At 45.3% G+C, this 20,482-nt stretch overlaps 7 protein-coding genes across 7 annotated transcripts; 5 read left to right on the forward strand and 2 right to left on the reverse strand.

Moving 5' to 3' along the window:
- Positions 1 to 855: 855 nt before the first annotated feature.
- On the reverse strand, positions 856 to 1,377 carry AOL_s00173g361 (uncharacterized protein; the record flags this gene model as incomplete). The annotated part of the gene is made up of 1 exon (XM_011128103.1): positions 856 to 1,377. The coding sequence occupies one exon, from the start codon at positions 1,375 to 1,377 to the stop codon at positions 856 to 858; it is 522 nt and encodes a 173-aa protein (XP_011126405.1).
- A 1,057-nt stretch (positions 1,378 to 2,434) lies between these two features.
- On the forward strand, positions 2,435 to 4,392 carry AOL_s00173g362 (uncharacterized protein; the record flags this gene model as incomplete). Its single annotated transcript, XM_011128104.1, has 3 exons — positions 2,435 to 3,100; positions 3,167 to 3,368; positions 3,488 to 4,392. 3 exons carry the CDS (start codon positions 2,435 to 2,437, stop codon positions 4,390 to 4,392), a joined length of 1,773 nt encoding a protein of 590 aa, XP_011126406.1.
- A 615-nt stretch (positions 4,393 to 5,007) lies between these two features.
- AOL_s00173g363 (uncharacterized protein) lies at positions 5,008 to 6,351 on the forward strand (the record flags this gene model as incomplete). The annotated part of the gene is made up of 7 exons (XM_011128105.1): positions 5,008 to 5,092; positions 5,165 to 5,475; positions 5,540 to 5,620; positions 5,678 to 5,707; positions 5,772 to 5,821; positions 5,881 to 6,131; positions 6,323 to 6,351. The coding sequence occupies 7 exons, from the start codon at positions 5,008 to 5,010 to the stop codon at positions 6,349 to 6,351; spliced, it is 837 nt and encodes a 278-aa protein (XP_011126407.1).
- A 524-nt stretch (positions 6,352 to 6,875) lies between these two features.
- Positions 6,876 to 7,742, reverse strand: AOL_s00173g364 (uncharacterized protein; the record flags this gene model as incomplete). Its single annotated transcript, XM_011128106.1, has 1 exon — positions 6,876 to 7,742. One exon carries the CDS (start codon positions 7,740 to 7,742, stop codon positions 6,876 to 6,878), a length of 867 nt encoding a protein of 288 aa, XP_011126408.1.
- A 4,505-nt stretch (positions 7,743 to 12,247) lies between these two features.
- AOL_s00173g365 (uncharacterized protein) lies at positions 12,248 to 13,996 on the forward strand (the record flags this gene model as incomplete). The annotated part of the gene is made up of 1 exon (XM_011128107.1): positions 12,248 to 13,996. One exon carries the CDS (start codon positions 12,248 to 12,250, stop codon positions 13,994 to 13,996), a length of 1,749 nt encoding a protein of 582 aa, XP_011126409.1.
- Positions 13,997 to 16,199: 2,203 nt separating this feature from the next.
- AOL_s00173g366 (uncharacterized protein) lies at positions 16,200 to 17,277 on the forward strand (the record flags this gene model as incomplete). Its single annotated transcript, XM_011128108.1, has 2 exons — positions 16,200 to 16,784; positions 16,861 to 17,277. 2 exons carry the CDS (start codon positions 16,200 to 16,202, stop codon positions 17,275 to 17,277), a joined length of 1,002 nt encoding a protein of 333 aa, XP_011126410.1.
- A 712-nt stretch (positions 17,278 to 17,989) lies between these two features.
- On the forward strand, positions 17,990 to 20,284 carry AOL_s00173g367 (uncharacterized protein; the record flags this gene model as incomplete). The annotated part of the gene is made up of 6 exons (XM_011128109.1): positions 17,990 to 18,081; positions 18,167 to 19,072; positions 19,133 to 19,303; positions 19,357 to 19,568; positions 19,624 to 19,996; positions 20,098 to 20,284. 6 exons carry the CDS (start codon positions 17,990 to 17,992, stop codon positions 20,282 to 20,284), a joined length of 1,941 nt encoding a protein of 646 aa, XP_011126411.1.
- Positions 20,285 to 20,482: the final 198 nt, after the last annotated feature.

Raw genomic sequence — 20,482 nt, forward strand, 5'->3', positions numbered from 1 at the left:
AGCTCTAACCGCCATTACAGAAGGTCTCAGCTCCAAGGCAAAAGCACAGGCTTGCGGACCACATACCAGCAAGGGTGCTTCCATAATTCATTGGTATCAAAGCGGAGCGTAGGCCGCATGCAGTTTAGTGAAAACCAGTTTAAGCAAAGCTGTGGTGGACAACAACCGAGACCGTTTGCCGGTTCTGATCTCGTGAAGGTGTTTAGTAACCAGGATATGCGCTAGTTTAAAATGCAACGCTGGCGGGTATAGGACGGCTAGGCTGATGGACACGAAAACTCAAGTGAGCCCAAGATTTTAAATTCTAGATTCAACAAACACCAAGCGCGGCATTGAACATAACGGTCCGGGCTCAGAGACCAAGTGGTCTGATATCGGGATGATAGACAGAATCGAGAAAACGCATAAATGGCAATTTTCGACCGACTGATATTCATCGTTTTATGGGTATTCCCCGTTTAGCGCAACATGGACAGAGAAATTCGAAGATTTAATCTATTTAGCTATCTTTACGTTGTGGGAACGATTCCTAGGATCCTAGTCTCAATATTACATCATCCTAGCTATTTTGTTCGCGAGATTCGGGCCTATTTTTTCTAGTTCCCAGTCGAATTGAGCTCTGACAGTGTGCTGATCTCAGGATCTTGTCAGTGACTAATAATATATAGATATATAAACGATTGCCAAGTAGCAATGAGAAATCAAAGGATGCCGATGTTAGGTTATGATCAGGACAGAAGCTTATCTAATATTCAATTCAAATAATCTAAATTTTGCTAGTGGGTTATATATAGTAATCATAGTATATACAAGTATAACTAGCTAGCAGACCTATCTTGAATCGCGATATCGAATCTAAGAGCAAGTGACAACTTCATGGACATTGCCCGTTCGACTCTCGTACTTCTCGATCTCATGTAGCTTGTTCGCACTTGCACTCTTGGTGTCAAAAGTGTAACCCAACCACTCTCGTACCAGCCTCCTTGCTAACTCCAACCCAATCACTCTCTGGCCCATACACAGAACCTGGCAGTTGTTGCTGAGAATACTCCTTTCAACGCTGAAGCTATCATGAGCTGTAACCGCGCGTATTCCCTTGACTTTGTTGGCCGAGATTGCAACTCCAAGGCCGGTGCCGCAGATCAGAATAGCTCGATCAGCTGTACCCGTAGCAACAGCTTCAGCAGCTGTGATTGCGATGTTGGCGTAGTCCGTTAGATCAGTGAGCGGCTTGGTGATATCTGTGATAGAAGCAACTCTTGCGTCGCTGGATAGATCCGCATATAAGGCATCTTTATATTGAACGCCCGCGCCGTCGCAGCCTATAACTACTCGAAGGCCGGTGTTGGTTGTAGCATCGTTCGCAGAGGGTGCCATTTCGAACTTTCAAAGATATAGCGCTGCCGGTATATAAAGAGCTTAGGATTATTGCGGTAAATATAATGTTGCGTCTCGGGTTGAACGTCTGATGTAGAGTCGACTGGATTTGATCTCGTAAACACTTTTATTGAACCTCCTTCGCATATAAGTAATTAGAGAAGAGGGAAACTAATATGGGATCTTCTCTAACTAATCTTTCGAGGATTGGGTATAAGCCTTGTGCCTTCCGTGGTCTTCGAATTAATATTGTTGTCGGAGTTCCCTTGCAACCTAGAGGGCGTCGACCTTAGTGCTAATATACCAAGCCGGCATAGCCATGGCGGCAGTTCTGTCTAAAAAGAACCAACAGATAGTTTAGATTATTGTTTCCAGAAGGCATAGGTTCCTGAAGCTTGAAGCATCATCATTCCCTCCAGGCCTCTCCATATTAGGTCCGAGACGTCTTTCACAGCCACGGGACTTAGGTGCCGAGGGTTCGGCTAGTGACAACGGTAGTACGGAAAAAGAAATTTGGACACCGAGACGAGGCAACTAGCCGAATCTCCACACCCATGCATCCGCATCTACATGCATCCTTCGCCCATGCGCATGTCGCACGAACGCAAGGAATTTAATTAAACGTGGGAACGACTGAGGCGCAAGCAAGGTCCTAGGCGTCCTCCGCATCTTAATATCTCCAGGTTTCTCAACTCGGCTGCTGTCAAATCGTGTCGTGGTCGCGGCCACGATTCCTTTCCATCGATAGCTTTTGAACTTTTTCTGTCTCGACACCTGGTCCACGGTCGGGGGGCGACGACATCATGAAAGCAACAATAGATTTCTCAGATGCATGACACTGGCATTAAGCTGCGTACGCATATCGTCGGCCATCTAGTCGGATTTGGTTGACCTCAAATACTAACTTTATGTACCGCAATCCATGGGCCACTTAGATCTACAAAATGTTTATTGACTTGCCTAAATCTTAGCATTCTCGTCCTCCTTCATTCTACAACCAAGACTTCCCTTAGATCTACGTCAAGGCTGGATATTCCGCAAACCTCAATTAATCAAAATGTCAACAAAGCACTTCTTCCATGAATATGAGGGATTAGTGGTCAAGTCCCTCCGAGGACTTTGTCATACAAACCCTTCACTCTCACTGATTCCGCAGCACAAAGTCATTTTCAATCCATCTCATAACACCTCTAAAGTCTCAATTGTTTCTGGAGGTGGTAGCGGGCACGAACCCGCATGGTCAGGGTATGTCGGAGAAGGGATGCTAGCGGCAGCTGTTAATGGCGACATTTTTGGAAGCCCCAGCGCCGCGCAAGTGATGGCCGGAATCAATAGTGTCAAGAGCGACAAAGGCACAATTTTGGTAATAACAAATTATACCGGCGATAAGCTACATTTCGGACTAGCATGCGAAAAAGCCAGAGCAAAAGGGCTAGAAGTCGCAGTTCTAGCGGTTACAGATGATGTCGCCCTTGGGAGGAAACGAGCCGGAATGGTCGGTAGAAGAGGCCTAGCAGGAAATATACTCGGCCTCAAGATTTTGGGAGCGGCATCGGAAACAGATTATTCATTCGACGAATGTCTTTCTGTCGGGCGAGCCGTCAATTCGAACCTCGTCACTGTAGGGGCTTCGCTTGATCATTGTCATGTTCTTGGACGAATAAATCACGAGAGAGTACCCGATGACGTCTGTGTGCTGGGTATGGGTATTCATAATGAACCCGTAAGTTTATCTGAGATATATTTCGGTCCAACTTGCGGCGTTTAGCTAATTTTTGAAAATGAGTAGGGCTTGCAACATTTATCACCATTACCCTCACCAGAATCTTTGATCGAGCAAATGCTAAAATTCCTCCTCGACCCGGAAGATGAAGATAGAGCCTTTCTTAAATTCAAACAGGGAGATGACATTGCCTTGCTTGTAAACAACTTTGGCGGAACCAGTTTGCTCGAGTTACAGGCCCTCACAAATGAGGCTATAGTCCAACTAGGTAAGTCTCAAGCTTATTCTTGTATCTAAATGATGTGCTTCACCAAAAGGGTTTTGCCTTATCTCAAGCTCATTAAAACTTGAGATACAGCTGTAAGATGAGCTAACATTATCAAATAGGAAACTCTTGGTCAATTTTTCCGGTGCGAACATTCTCCGGAACTTTCGAGACTTCTTTGAATGGACCCGGTTTCTCTATTTCCCTATTAAACATCTCAGGAACTGCCCGAGAGCATAAGACATCGGCAGAAGGAATTCTTCGACTGTTAGATCTCCCAACTGATGCTCCCGCGTGGCCACGAGTGAACTACAAATTCGCAGAAACTGCCAAAACTGCAACCAATGGCGTTATGAGTGGTGCCGATAAAAATGGCCTTTCTAAAGACCACATAACTGGTGACCGGCAGCTTGATTCATCGCTCTTGTATCACTCCATAAAACTGGCTTGTGAGCGGGCCATCGCATCTGAGCCCGAGCTCACAAAGTGGGACATGGAAATGGGTGATGGTGATTGCGGAGAGAGTGTCAAGGCTGTCTGTCAATCTATTTTGCAATCATTTCCGGACACTCCTGACACTTCACTGGTTTCCCTTCTATCGTTGCTCGGAACCTCCATTGATGCAATGGGCGGGACTCTCGGTGCGATCTTTGGCATATTTTTAGCAAGCCTTACTGCTTCAATACGAAGACAGCCAGAAAATACAGATATTAATGAGCTTTTTGCCAACTCAGTCTATGATGCCCTCCAAGGTCTGATGAGCCATAGTGGGGCCAGAGTCGGAGATAGAACAGTTATGGATACACTTATTCCATTTTGCGAAACTTACAAGAGTTCTGGTAGTTTCCCCAAGGCTGTGAAGGCAGGTGCAGATGGCGCTGAAGGAACAAGGGGGATGAAAGCAAGATTTGGAAGAGCGACATACGTAAAGGGGCGAGAGGGGTACGTAGAGCCGCCAGACCCGGGCGCTTGGGCAGTCAGAGAAATGCTTCTGGGCGTTTTAGAGGTCGTCCAAACTCAGTTTTGATGGCGAAATCTCGGGATGAGGAGCTCTAGGCAGTGTACCAGCAGTTTATTTTGTTCAATAGACGAATTTTCCAGTCAATTTCCTATGCACATATTTTTACATCATAAATAGTAGCTCTATGTCCCGTACTAAGTGAACATCCCTGGCAAAAATGAGATACTACGCGTGAACCCAAGGTATCGGGTTGAGGGAAATGGTGCCAAGTCGTCATCTATGCACATATGGTCCCAGATTCTCGGAAATAGTCCCCTAATGAAGGCAACGGTGGATCAAAACTACCAGTTTTCCCGGGCGCAAGCACCCGACCCAATTTGACCTAATTTGATACTACTCACCTGCATTCGTTCTCCGGGCTCATATAATTCGCGAGCACATGACTAATAAAGTGCCCCGTAACGAGATCAATAATTGCGGAGCTACTAGTTGGAGCTTCCCCGGACTCCGAGATAATCAATCGGGTAGTGTGCTATCGATAAGCCAGAGCTGCAGCGGCTTTCATATATAAGTAACGAAATTTCCCGCAATGTCATCCTTTATCATCCATAATCACTACAAGCCTCACGCGCAATCAACTTCATTTGAAGAATCCTATATCTTTCTTAAATCGGAATCACAATGTCTGCACCAAATGGAACTAACGGCGCTACCGCCGAAGTCGAGCCAGTTAAGAAGATTATGCTCGAGGGTAAAGTTATTGCTAGTAAGCGGCCCTCCTATCGTTTATAATATTCCTCTCAAATAAATCCCACAGCTCTAATTTTGATCGCAATAGTAACTGGAGCCAATAGAGGTATTGGCCTCGGTGTTGCCGAATGCTGTCTCGCAAACGGTGCCGCTAGAGTCTACTCGATCGATATTGGCGACGTCGGCGAAGATTTCGAGAAGATTTCGAAAGAATATCCCAAACGATTGTTCGCTCTCAAGGCCGATATTCGAAATGAAGACGAGGTCACAACTGTAGTTGACAGAATTGTCGAGGAAGCTGGCACTCTAAGTGGAATGGTTGTTAACGCTGGCATCACCAATCATAAATCCGCTTTGGACTTCACAAAAGAAGAGATTGAGAGACTTTTCAACATCAATGTTAGTACTTTAGTCTAGGGGTTAACGGGCTTAAGTCTAGACTATAGCTAATAAAAACTTCTAGCTCTTCGGTGCATTCTACTGTGCTCGAGTTGCCGCCAGGACTTTCATCCGCCTTGGAGTTAAAGGATCAATTGTTTTCACGGTAAGAAACATAGAAATCGCCATAAGATGAAGTGGGAGTAAAGCTAACAGAATACAGGCGTCTATGGCATCGCACAGGCCCAATAAGGTAAACAATACTTAAAAAATTTCGCTATTTTCTTAGCAACCAGAAGCTAACATCTTTATCCCAGAGAGTCCCATCCGCACCATATGGTGCTAGCAAGGCCGGTGTTCGGAACATGTAAGTTTTAAACCGTCCATACATTCTCTCGAATTAAATATCTAACTTGGATCATATAGGGTCAAAACTCTTGCCTACGAGTGGGCCAAACATGGCATCAGAGTTAACTCCGTATCCCCTGGTCTCGTCAAGACTGCAATGACATACTGGGTTCCCCAACAACCCGACTGGGAGCAGCAGCTTAAGTATTATGGTGGTATCCCAAGGTTAGCTGAAGTCCAGGAGCTTGGAGGTGCCTATGTGTACTTCCTCAGTGATGCGGCTAGCTACACAACTAGTGTGGACTTACAAGTAAATGGTGTTATCGGAAGTAAGTCGAACCATTTCCTCTATCAACATCATCGTCGTATAAGATATGGCCATGGTTATCCATGAATTGAATACTAACTCTATGCTCTTTCATTTAGTTTGCTGATCTCATAGGTATAATTTTATATGCTAGCGTAGCTAAGCGCTTATGTATCTAGGACTATAGTGCGCTAGTGCTAATCACAAATATAGACCCTCATGTATCGGAGTTTCGTGAATAAAGGCATGATTTGTCTTACAGATAGAAGTTAGCATATTTATCCATAAATTGGCCAGACTACTAGCGGAAACTTATTCGTGGGATATAGAATACTTTCGAATCTGTCACTAGCTCTAATCAGTGATATTGTGATTCTCGAGCGCGAGATAATATTATGTGGGCGACAAATGTGTTGTACGTTCTGGAGCCAAGTCCAAATATAGATATTTCCTAAATAGACTAGCTAATTTCCTATTATGACTGGCTGGCTTCCAACAGTAGCAACACAGAATTAAATTTTGAGAACAGCTGTGCCAAGTCCAACCAATTGATTACGCTGGGTAATTGTATAGAACGATGGGAATTGAAATAGAAACTAGAACGACCATGTAAAGCGTCGCTTTTGATATTGGTAAATTGACTAACTAGTGCACGTCGAGAAAAACATTATAAAGTATATGTATACATTAAGGCATTCAGGCATCTTGTACTTTTGGAGGTTTCTGGAGATCAAAAATTCAGAAATAAAATTACACATCCAACCTTTTACAAGGTGAACATCATGCAGATTAATCCGAAGATAGCAGCGGTTCCAATATTTAGGGCGGTAGCTCCTGAATTATAATTAGGTGGGGGTGGGATGGTGGTATTGCTTGGTGGGTAAACAGGTGTGGTGGTATTGTTTGGTGGTGGGACTGGAGAGCCGCCACAGGGAGTGCAGACTGCACCTTCGTCGTCTGACGAAATGTCCTTGTCAAAGCATTTGGCAACCTTCTGAGAGCCTCCTGTGCAGATGTAAGCGCAGGAAGCAGTGTATCCGTACGACGGGCAAGCTTCTGGAGTAGGAACTGGGGAAGGCGCGGTCGACAAAGTGCTTGGAGGAGTTGGAGGAGAAGTGTACACAGGCTCGGTCTCTACTGGTGGTGGTGGGGTGTACGCAGGCTCGGTAGAAGGTTCTGGAGTTGGTGGTTCCTCAGTTTTTGGTGGTGGTGGTGGGGTGTACACAGGCTCAGTAGATGGAACTGGGGCTCCACCGCAAGGTGTACAAGTGGTGCCAGAGCCGGTATCTGTAACATCGGTTCCAGAGCAATACGCAACTGCATTCGAACCCTTGCATAAATACGCACAAGAAGCGGCGTAGGCGGAAGGTTCTGGGCAAGTGACCTCTGGTGGCGTGCTTGACACTGGAGGAGGGGGGCTTGAAGAAACACTGTAAACTGGTGGTGGTGGTGGAGCCTGAGTAGTGTACACTGGTGGTGGTGGAGCTTCGGAAGTGCTCTGGTATTGAGGTACAGGTGTGACTGGAGTCGCTGTTGTGCAGGGCGTGGTTACAGCTGGAGCATCGTTCCCATAGCTAGCAGAAACACCAATGGCCAAAACACCAAAGAGAAGGGGCTTAGTGAATGACTTCATTTTGAATAATTGGTATTATGTGGTTGAATAGATGTAATAAAGAATGTCTATGCTATATTTTCCAAGCGAAGGTCCTCACAGCTGTACGGATGGGTGGATGTGGATGGTGAATAAGGAAGAAATGAATCCCAAGCAGGACAAGAACACGACTATATATACTACTTGGGAGAAGTAGAAGCCCTAACCAAGCATTGTTTCCATCCCGTATTGAAGGCAAAGAAACACCCCATGTTCCTATGTAGAGCCACCCAATTAAATTAGTGTCCGAATCCGTTGGATGCAGACTTCGAAGGGTTGAGGCCTGCTATTGTCTTGGTGGTTCCTGCATTATGGCAAGGGGATTGGCCCTTGGTTTATTCTTGGTTCAGCTAATCCCCTTTTGGATCACCGGCAGGGCTAGCCTTTCTATAAACGTGCGGCATGTATAAGCTTAAATTCATAACTCCGACGCTCTTCGGAACGACCCACGGTGGGAATGCATGCAACCATACGTTCCCCTTACAACTTTCCCCCTGACTCCAGCTCGCGCTCCACCAGCGCTACTTTCCTAGGTCTTATGGATTTGCCTATCGGTCATTTTCTGTTCTTATGTCAATCGATTGGTTGCTATTGAGAGTGGTCACCAGTAAAGCCACACGTATACACCAGGGTATGAAGTGATAGCCAGAGTTTTGTTTCTACCCTCCCTTTTTTCTATTTCTTTTTTGTTTTTATTTCCCCCTCATCTTGTTTATCAAATAATAATAGCAATAATAATTTATACGCGTGCGTTTGTGGTATGTGAAGATCGAAAATCTATGTTCTCTTTCTGATCGGTGCAACAAGCGCCATGCAAACGTCGAGCTCTGGCATGTTTAAAAAAAGTTTTTTTCTGTGGGCAGGTCTTGGGAAGGCTTGAGTAAAGGGGTGGGGCATTTTAACGCTGTGGTTGTTGGCTATTGGTCCAAGTCAGAGCCGACTAAAATCGCCCTGCAGACAGCGGTAATGAAAGGGTGGAATGATGGCCATTCGCGCCCGGCCGGCCACGGCGGATCTTGAACCTGCATCACATGTGCACAACCGAAAGCGAATCCGATCGAGTATTTATCCACCAGGGTAGTCGATACCCCAAAGTTTCCCATCACAGACCTTGTTTCACTAAGGAAAAGGGGAATCTTCCGAAGTATCTCGAGCCGAATCTGCGGAAAGTCATTAATGTGAATTCAGGAATTCGAAGTGTTGACAGCTGTAAGCTAGGCTAGGATAGTGCTAAGCACGGTCTTCCCAACGTGATACCTAAAACCTCCTGATTAAAACTCTTTCCAAATTATTAGCCTCGAGAATATGTTCTTGTATGTACTGGTACTGTTTACCTAACTAACCAGTTTGTGAATATTTCTTGTATGTTCAGCAATCACATTCGGCTAGTCTCGTTGGTATTTCGGCCAGTATAGAACGTTAGTGACACCAATGCCGGTCTCGCAACAAAAGTACCAAACACTCCCATGCCTGAAGCTCGAATCAAATAGCAATATTAATATTTCAAAATAGTTATCACGACCTGATTGCACGTGCCCAGCTGGACAGCCTATGTGTGTATATCTATACTAAAGTCATTTACAGCATGCATATATGTAGAGAATTAGTCGACGATTCGATTGCAACAATTTGGAACATCACGAAAATATTAATAGTAACAGTACTGGCTGGCTAAATTTGAAATCGTGGGCGCCAGAATGAACTGTGGCGGCCGATGGCTGCCATGCCGCTAACTAACATACCCACGGCCCAGACCAATAGATTGCAACCAACGGAACTAAACGGACATTGCATCGCGATCTGGAGCTTGATGTGACGTTCAATCGACTCGCAAAACTGCTGGCCCTCGACCGCTGCACTATATGTATCTCCATCTCAAAATAGGATTTCCCTAAATTACCAATCACGATCGATAGATGATACCTTGATTAGTTGACGAAGATCTAGAAGACCTTAAGGGTGTAGAACAAACGCTGCAAATCTAAGTAGTTGCCCAAAGTTAACACTACCTCGCTTGCAAACGCTCATTTACATCTAGTCATACCGAAGCCGTTGGTTAAAGGTATCGATCAGCATTATTAAAATTAATTTTGCATTCAAGGCATCGCAAACGTTAGCAACGGCGATATGTTCCTCACAGGCATAGGTGCGCGTGTCAGAGACATGCTAATATTGAAACCAGACGTCCCTTCTTCTCGGTTGGCTAGGAATCTCATAGGAATCTCGCATGAACTTCCGTGTTCACGCATTAATTTCCATTCCTCGTTATTTGCACAGTCGTTGATCACATATCTCGATGCTTTAAACCGGTAGGATATTCGTGCCACACGTGCACACATATGAAATAATAAATTGGTTTGGTTAGTGATCTTATTACAACAAATAAGTGTCAGCTACTGCTTCTCATGCTCACTTGCAGTAGTATGAGAGGGTTGTGTTACATACCATAAAAATGTATGCATCGATGCAGATCGAATCGTTCGCTTGGGAATTCGGAAACTTGGCCCAACATTTCGAATCTGGATGTGCGTCCGATACCAAAGCTGCGCAACCTTCGACGCAATGAGTCGAAGGCAAAAAAATCAGTTGTGGTACAGGCGCAGGCACACGTGGGTCTGTGTTCGCCGGGCAAAGCTTACCTGCAGATTATCCAAACTGGGCTTCTTGTAGTCTGGTGGAGCTCAATGTCTTCTTGAGCTTGTCGAACCATCTTTAGATATTATAGATATGGATTGATTATTTTTTTTTCTTTCCCCTCTCTATGCGAAGGACTTTCGTTGGACTTTTTTTTTTAGAGATACAATTTAGACCGTAAAGAAAATACATCCTCCTCGCTTAAGGTCACCAATTGGACAAAATAGCGTTATCTTCAACCCCCACAACGAACACAGAAAATAAATGTTGCGCCCGAGAACCGGGGATCGATATCAATATTCTAGATTCAAGCTCACATCTAAAAGTTGAGTGAGAAGGTGACAAAGCGGATGCCAAATTTAGGAGTGTCACTCAAGAATGTCATGATCACTACCACGCGAGACCACGGAAAACCCACCTCGCTAGCTTGATTGCCATCAATTAGAGCTACATATTAATGTATTATGATAGCACGAGCTGCATCAGTAAACCGTCGTCAAAAATTGTCGAGGATGCCCAGATGAATTGATTTCGGTTTCACCGCGCAAAGACCAGGAGATATATCCTTATTATGATAATCATTCTTAATTATTCAAAAATTGCACCTTCCCTAAACATCAAGGATCGATCAAGCTATGCCGACGCGACTATACGGGTATCTCTTTACAAGGGTTGATATGAAGCCCGGCCCGGGGATCAATTTTGGTACTTGTGAAACATGCGTCGACTTCAGCACGCAGCGAGACATTAAGATACCCAGTCTTAGAAGTATTAGGCAGAGCAATTGTAACGGTAGGAGTTTTGTACCAGACAATCTGGTTGCACACAATCAAAACCCTGAACCCGACAACGGTAGACTGCCTAAAGAGATACGGTGACACTTATTTATCTTGGAATTTTTGAACTATGTAATACTACGTATATTGAAAATTCGGGGCCCAATGGACTAGGATTTACGTGCACTGGGTTGGACCTATCCTTGTGAAAGGCATGTCATCCCACGTCGCAATATCTGGGTCTTGTAGCTGTGCTATTCACCGGGATATCGTGTCGCCCAGTCAGCAATAAGGGTCACCCCACATCTAAATACATTCTGCACGCCGAAAAAACCCTGTTAATTTGCTTTTGGAAGATATCGATGTTCAGTTTCCTTCCCTTTCGCGAAAATAGAGAAGAAGAAAAAGGTAGCCCGGGCTGATTGCCATTTAGGTTTTCGCTATCATCAAATGAATATTTGATAAGAAGTTCCGCATGTTTCAACTCTCCCTTTCGAATCCTGATATTTATAATCGCTGTCCTCCGCTCTCCCAAAGTGCTTCTTTGGAAAGGTTTGGCATTCTCAGTTCTCTCTACACCTTTATCCCACAATTCCGAGCCGATTGTGAATTTTTATTTTTATTATCGTTTTCCTAATATAAAGAATACAAAGTAAAATAATATATCCGAGTCTAATATCCATTCGATCTTGAGCCTCATTATATTCGTCCCGTCTGCCCTCGACAAAAACGGTAACGAATCGATTATTATCTCGTAACAGAAACTCCAGAAGGGGATAATTCCAACCACGGAGAAGCAACAACGTTTTACGGGAAAGCCAGGATAACCATACCAATATACCAATAGATATTACAAGGTATGCACGCACAAAACTTACTTCTGACGTTTCACAAATAATAGAATCATCTAATGCCTTTGAATGGAGATAGGGAATCAATAGGGTGTTATTAAAATAGTGATATCAACAACACATTTATTGGTAGCGTTTGGAGGGATCTGGAACTAGAATTCCCTATCTAGGCAGGGGGCCGGATAACATTACGATTCGGAATTATATATCCCATTTCCAAAACTCGATGAGCCAGACATTTATAATCCAGCAAGCACGGGCCAGAGGCCAGGCATTTCGAGAAAATAATGACGGAAGCTCAGCGTTTATGATGGCTCAAGCAAGATCGAGAATTTCCGTACAGTCGCGGTCAAGTCGAGGGAGTGTTGATTCCACCGGACAAACGACTTCGAATGCGCCGCAGATTTGGTGGGATGAAAGACGGATCGTGGAGACCGTTACAAATTCATTCTTGCAACGGTCGATAGGGGATGAATCATTACGGGCTAAATTACACATGCCGATGATGGAGGGTTTGTCGGATACAACTTTTGCAGAATGGATTCTCTGGAAGGCCAAACGATTCTTTTTGATCTTGCTCGAGCTTGGAGAGGTTGCGAAGGTGTTTGATTTAGTGGAAAGTTCGTGGGATGATACGGACTTACCATTGGATTCTGAACAAATCTCAAGATTGCGGCTTAGAGATCAATCAGTAGAGAGGAAGTTCTTTAGAAGACAATACGCATTCCTTGTTCGCGATCTTGATCGGGGCGCCCATATCAACTACGATGCATACGAAACCATCCCCATCGAACCTTTAAAGACCGGGCTCACCGTCAGTATCAACTCCCACGACAAATTTGTTTTCCCTCGAACGCAACAGGTTGTTATACGGAAAACAATGTCCCTCAGCGATCGAGTTAGAGAAGAAGAATTTCAAGGAACGATACAATATCTAAAAGAACTCACACACCACCATATCGTCGGACTTTACGCCTCGTATACAGTACAAGATGAGGGGTGCCTATTATTCGCACCTGCTACTGAACTTACACTAAAATCGTTCTTTCAGAACCCTCCCGCGATATACAAATCACTTTCAAAAGAAGGGAAAAGGCGGCAAATGTTTGATTGGATGCACTGTTTATCAGATGCGGTCACGTTTCTCTATGAGAGAGGAATAGTCCACCGAGACATCAGACCGAAATCGATTCTCATCGACGGCACAAACATTTTCCTTGCGGATACCGGCGTGTCACAACGATTAGATGTTGGGAACAAATCCGCAACTTCCACCGAAAAGCCAAACTACGAATATGCAGCGCCGGAAATCTATCGCCGTAGTCTGACACGACAGGAGACGGTCAGAAACGTCATATATTCCGGCCGTGCAGTTTCTAGGAGGGGGTCACACGACTCAGCTATAACAGCAGCCATGCCGGATATGCATGTTGTCGATTGGGTACAATCCACAGAGGACCAAATCAAACGCAGTGACATCTTCTCGCTGGCGTGCGTATATCTCGAAATCATCACATTTCTCCAAGGGAAACGTTCGATGAAAGACTTCGCTTCCCATAGAGCAGCAAAAAACCGGCGTGGTGCGAGGGGTGCGAGGGGTGCACTCGCCGACCAATCCTTCCATGCGAATCTAGAGCAGGTTAATACCTGGATCGCAATGATAACAAAAGAAGCCGACCGCAAAAACGATGGTAATGTCAAGCGCGCAGCTAGTTTATGCTCGGAAATGCTATTCAAGGAACCTACTCAGCGCCCCGAACCTTGGGTTATCAGAGATAGGTTATTTGTTATGGCGGAGGAGGAATGCAATCCGAATATCCCACACTGTGGGAACGAATGTTATCGGACTGACAGGGTGTTCAGTTTTGGAGATTGGGGGAGTACGATGGATGAGGTTCTCCATACACCAGTTACGGATTATGGGGGTAGTCCTGGAAAGAGTAACGGTTTTTCATGGTTCCATGCGGATGGATAAGTGGGTGCAGAGATAGGATTTATCCGGGAGAGAGAAAAGCCTTGGGATACATCGGCGAACTGGCAGCCTCCGGGTCTAGTTATTGCTGGTAGGCCTTACGGGTTTAAGCGCCTTTATTTGACCCAACAAACTAAACTACTTGCCGATATACAAGAAATTTACAAAGTTCCGGTCGTATATATCGTCGGAAACCCAGGATGCGGGCCGTACGAGTTGGATAGAGGCCTGCATATGCGAGATCTTCTCAATTGGATTAACGCCTTCCAGAAGGAGGATCCTGCATGCATCTTCATAAACCAGATATCAACTCTTCTATTTCGTTTCCCTTTTGGGTCAACTTCTTCTTACTTTGTCTCTTTTTTTTTTTTTGGCTTTTTGTTACTGGAAGTATATATAAAGCATCGGTTTTAGGAAACGGCGTTGGCAGGTGGAAATTTCGTATCTGGGAATATATCACTACTTTGAGTCAGATATTTATTTCCTTTATTTTCTTTATAATCATATTTCTTTTCCCGGTTAACCACTGGTATTTCCATAGTTGTACTCCGTAGAAATGAATTACTTTTTTAGTCGGCGTTCATGCCTCAAAATCAGTGGGACGGACCACGCCACGATCGCTCGGTTGTCCCTCACATAGCCGAGATAGTTTCCTGGATTTCCGGATTTTCCACCTGAATTAACTTTCAATCTCTTGATGTTACCTTGGGATAAAAAAAATTCGGGCGGAGGAATCGGACCAGCTAGAGAATCTCGTGGATAATACTTGAATAGATATTTAGTTGGGCCCGCCTATCATGCATCAGCTAGTTAAAGACGGGGAGAGGTCAGTTCCACAGCTTTCAATAAGAAGTACTATATTTTCATGAATACCTCGCCAATCGATTGGCAAGAAGCTAAAAACGGGTCAGGTCCAACAGCCTTTCGCTAGAAGCTTTGTCAAGAAGACGGCTCAGCTAAGCCTTTGGGAATGTTGATCGACCCACTTCAAACGGCGACCCGACTCTTTTGGGCCCACGGCAGAACAGATTTGGATGATTTGTCCCCCCCACGTGAAGATAAGAGCACTGTACAGCCGCATGCATACCTGATGCTCTTTGTTTGATCTGACTAACCATGGTACTGTTCTCGAGCTCATATCAATTTTCGTGATCGCATCTACATCAACCAATCAGACACAGGACAATATATTGCAATATACTCAGATAAGTTACCCAAACCTGCGTACGACGATACTACCCTTTGAACTATCAACAGTGAGATCAGTAACCCAAAGCTTTCCTGAACGAGATTTTCGGGTACTCGGTTTGCTTATATTATAAAGCAATCATTGGATGGGTTGCGCAGATATATAATACCATTCTGGATCTGAAATATTCAAGATTCTTGGGGCATTACCCGCAGCATGCTCCATCTGGAATGCTATCAGTTTACGATAGTATTATGGTCCTTTTATCCATGGATCTAATGTGAAGACGCCCACATAACGGAGTTATTGTACTCTAATCGGGTCCCAGTATATAGTCAACGCGACGTTGCGACCCACCAGTTTCGAGCCAGCTTTAGAGACCAGCCAAACTCATGCACTTCACCAATATCCCAACAATTTTGTTGACGGCATAATATTTGAACTCGGTAAAACGTTGTACCTCGATTATGTTCCATCAACTCGGAAGATTGTTCAATATCGTATGCCATGCATGACTCGACTTCATGTCAAAACTTCGTATTATACGAATTGGAATGAACATGTGTTGTAGACGGTTTGAGGGTTTGAGCCTCGGTTCATTTCGTTACCATGGGCACACTGATCATGGGATCTTCTTTGCCGTTTTTGGGCGTTTTCCCGTTTGGTGCATTCCGCCTACTAGGGTCAAGCTCTGGAAAGGTACGCAACTTCCCCGCATTCCAACTGCTGTCATTGATGTCACCATTGTAAACGACATTGCATGCTCCCCAGCGCAGCCAGCTGGTCAGGGCTCTTTTCCATTATATATACCAACCTCTTAACCCTCAGCTAGTTTACGAATAATTTATTGACTAACAGACCGGTTTATACGTATAAGTATACACAGCACACATCCGAATAGAACACCACACTGTCAATATCATAGCTTAGGATAGACTTGGATAGCTATCGATAGGGTCTTGATTAGATCCGGCTCTAGAAAACCCTAAGAGCATTCAATATTGACAAGACTACACAATGCCAGACTTACAGCCCCCAGCAGACGCCGTCTTCGACCAATACGCCGAAATCAAGCACCCAGACGTCTTCCCCGATGCTCTTAAGCTTCTTAAAAATTTCCTTACTGATAAATCGATCCCCTGGACTTCGAATGGTACCAAAGACGATGTTGAACTATCGACTTACCAGCCCGATCCTCCACTCCCAGCTCCTGTCTGTCGTGGAATCGGTACTTTTCCCAAGGGGCTCACGGCGGAGCAAATTCTCCCCGTGGTCCACCAGTTGGCGTGTAGGAAGTATTGGGATGAAAGGTACAAACTCGGATTCCAGAGTCTACGATACTCAAGAACACTTGTGCGTTTTTATGCCGTACAAAAGGGCGTTGGGGAGGGTTGGTTTGCAGTTGTAGCTCCAAGGGATTTCACTGGGTATAGTGGACACGTAAAGGAGGTCGGTGAAGACGGGGTCACAAGATACTATTTTTTACAAACTAGTGCGGAGTTTGATGATGTCCCAGAGGTCAGTGGGACCGTGAGGGGGCAAACTAGCTTGGCTGGATGGGTTCTCGAGGAAGGGGCGGAAGGTGTCAAGTGCACCTATATTGTAAGTTATTTCCTCTATATATTTCGTTTCAATATATAAATATAGATGCTGACTTGGGTTTACATAATATAAATAGGTGAAATTCGATCCAAAAGGCTCGATCCCAGGTTATCTACTGGAAGCAGTCGTGAAAGAAACTCCACTCTGTATAGCAAGGGTCAGAAGCTTCATCGAAAAGAAAGGACTAGTCCCATACATTAACATCCACGACGAGTTTCCTGGCCAACTACGACAAGAGTTCCTGAAGAACACAGCGGGAGACGACGCAAACTTTAATGACGCACAATTCCAGCTTGTGTTTAGTTGGTTCGGTACCCCCGGTAGCTTTGATATCCGCTTTGATAGTCAGTGGGAGAATGGGGTTAAGGTTGCCACGGCAGAAGGGACAGAAGGGGTTGATTTCGACCTTGTGAGGGAGAGGGGGAAGGTTACGGTTATTGTCAAGGAAGGGGCAAAGGATAAGAAATTGAAGGTTATCGTTTCGAGGGCTTGATAATCCCATGCCGTAGCTGTAGAGCTATGCTTCAGCTCATTCGACGCATATACGTCCATATAGTTTCCCTTTACCCAATGTGTAGATCGATTAATTAATTCGGATTCGACAATAATTCTTATTCTAACCGATTCGAGGTTAAATTTGGCATCGGATTCATATCGCTATATATACAAAAATACAAACTGTCATGTCACGTTCGTAGTGCTGGCCTCGAGGAATTCGAAGCTTGAAGTTAACCGAGTTGTGCATTGTTGCATATTGACGGATAATTATGAGTCCCCAAAGTGCGGTCGACTCATCCCAGCCTTCAACCCAACTCCATCAATATCAATACATCTCCCACCGAATTCCTCACATCTCCAACCATGACAAAGCGCAAACACTCCGAAATGGCAGAGCAGGCCCCTCCTCTACTTATACCCTCCCCGCACGACGCTTCCAGTCCGGACCCAGGCTCTGCCTCTACGATACCCAGCCGCGCTAGGCCCTTCATCGCGTCTCAAGTAGGCTAATCGATCCGGTTAGGACAGGTTTCTGCCGTCGTTTTTTCTCTTGTTCATGCAAGGGGGTAGAATAAAATGTCTAATGCAATGACGTTCCTTCTTCCTGAGAATAGGCTTGCGATCAGTGTCGAAGTAAGAAGACTAAATGCGACGAGGTATTTCTCCTTCTGAAGAGCCAATTGTTTGTTCGGCGATGCAGTTGAGAAATGGCGACTGACAATTTGAAGGACCGACCACGATGTTCGACATGCTCTAGAAACGGGCTGGACTGCCATTATGCGGAGACGAAACCGACAAAGTACACACGTCCTTCCTACTCAGGCCGTCATAACCGGCATACCTGTACATTCATGTCGCTGACAAAAACCATTGTGAACTACCAGAAAGGACCAAACAATCTCCAAAATCTACAGTAGCATATACCGTCTCGAAAAGAAGATTGAAGATGTCGCAACCCTCATTCGTCAGCAAAGTGACCCACAATCAGACCTACATGTACATATACAATCTCCCTCGGATCTTGGAGCAATCGACCTACCCTCGGAAGTTGCCCAAAAGGGACGATTATCGATCGCCGATGTCCTAAACACTAGTCCGAGCTTGACAAAAGCCCAGGTGGGCGCCAATGCCAACATTTTCACGCCCGTCCCTACGGCCCATACATCTCATCTCACGCAAGAGGCAAAGCGAATGTCCTTTTCGGCACATAAGATACTACAATGGCCGGCGATACAGGCTCTACTACCCGATTTTTTACAAGGGTTAGATTTGGTGGAGGACTATGTTACAAAGTTGGAAGCTGCCCGGCCGCCGTTACCTTTTGACGTACCTATGACCAGCGGATACGGAACCACCAGAAGTCCCGGAAAACAAGATTGGCTACATTCGCTCCCGTTATCGGTCATTAGAGGGTTGACTGAAGCATACTTCAATACGTTCAATACATCGAACCCGATTTTAGACAGAGGATACTTTTACACGGCGACATTAAGCGTAGCGATGGAAAGCGGGTTTGGGTATAATATCGAGAGTTGTATTTTGCTTATTGTATTGGCGTTGGGGTGTATGGCGGTTACAGCACATAAAGAAGCGGGATTCCCGTTATTTCCACTAAGAGGAGAGGAGGCCGACGGGATGATGGGATTTGTACCACCGGATTGGGCGGAGGTCACGGAGGAGGCGGAGGGTATGCCGTCTGGCTTGAGATTCTTGAATGAGCAGAGAAGGAGGATTGGGTTTCTGATATGTGGTATGGGGTTGGAGTATGTACAATGTCATCTGCTAGTTGGGTAAGTGCTCTCCATCGTTCTCTACAGGGATGATGTTACTTATTGGTCGGATGGGTATAGTTTATACTATGCACAGGCTGTACGGGTGCTGGACCATTGGAATATGATACACAAGGCAGCTGTCGGCTGCCTGATGTTGCTTAATGGTTCGAAGGCAGAGTTGATGGACTGGGATGCTTGGGAAAGCGACATGCTGGCGAGAGTATTCTGGAATACTCTGATGTTTGAGAGGTTAGTATCATGGCACTACCATTATAAATGGCCATCTAATGGGGGATTGGCAGTATCCTTGTTCAAGAGTTAGATGTTCCGCCGAGCGGCCTGACGGATTACGAAGAGATCGTGCCGTTACCTAAGTTCCCTTCGTACGCCAGCCCTTCGTCGTTAGCCTCCAGCCCTGTCGAAGATACCGAGTCGAACTACCAATACCACTTTCTCGCTCAAGCTGCCCATAGAAAGCTTCTCAATCGGATGAGAAACAGTGTATACAGCTATGGTAAACCTATTCTACCCCCAACAACAAGGAGCAATGGGTTTTCTAATAGGAATAGAGTCCGACATGACACAATTCCCGTCCATAGCTCTGTCCCGTGAGCTCCAGCTCCAACTCGACCTCTGGCGTTCCCACCACCCGCCATTCATCCAACAAGATCCTCAAAACTCACATTCGCCGTTATCACCCACAAAACTCGCCTCACATGTCATGACGGCAATGCTACACGGTCGCTATCTCGTTGGCAAACACCTCATGCGTCGGCCGTTTGTGTATAAAGCTTTGCACACACCCGCGGAAGAAATCATAAGTCCGGATGTGCTGGATGAAGTCAGATCGTGCCTTGAGAGTTCTTTAGACTGGCCGCAGATCACAGGTGTATTTGAACGAGCGAGGACAGCAGTGCCGATAAAATTCGGATTCGGAAGCCAGTTAGTCTCATTTACTTCCTCTAACCCCGTTATCCGGAACGGTCGGGTTCTAATTAGGTCGTGAACTAACTTTTGAACCCCTCTTTTTTTTCCCTTTGCAGATTTATGGGCCAGTTGTTGCTGCTTAAGGGGGTGGAGATGTCGATACGAGAGGAAGTAAGAGCTTGTTTGCCGGTTGGATGGGAGCAGTGGGTGGAGAAAGTGCTAGGCTACTTCAGGGATATGGCGCCCAAAAGCCCCACGCTTGCGAGAGATCTGTACATCTTAGAAGCGCTATATAGCAAGTGAACTGACTCCGGTCTCGGCCAAGCCGCCTACTGTCGAGACCAACGTTGCAACCCTCATCTCATCATGGTTAAGGCTTGGAATAACAAAAGGCCTTAGCGAAAATAGCATGTTCTGGAAGTTTTATGAAACCCTTCACCTAAACTGTAAGAGACAAGGATGACGTCTGGTATTTTAATATCCATGACACGTACTAAGGAG

This window comes from Orbilia oligospora (assembly GCF_000225545.1).
Source record: "Orbilia oligospora ATCC 24927 unplaced genomic scaffold scaffold00173, whole genome shotgun sequence".
NCBI lineage: Eukaryota > Fungi > Ascomycota > Orbiliomycetes > Orbiliales > Orbiliaceae > Orbilia > Orbilia oligospora.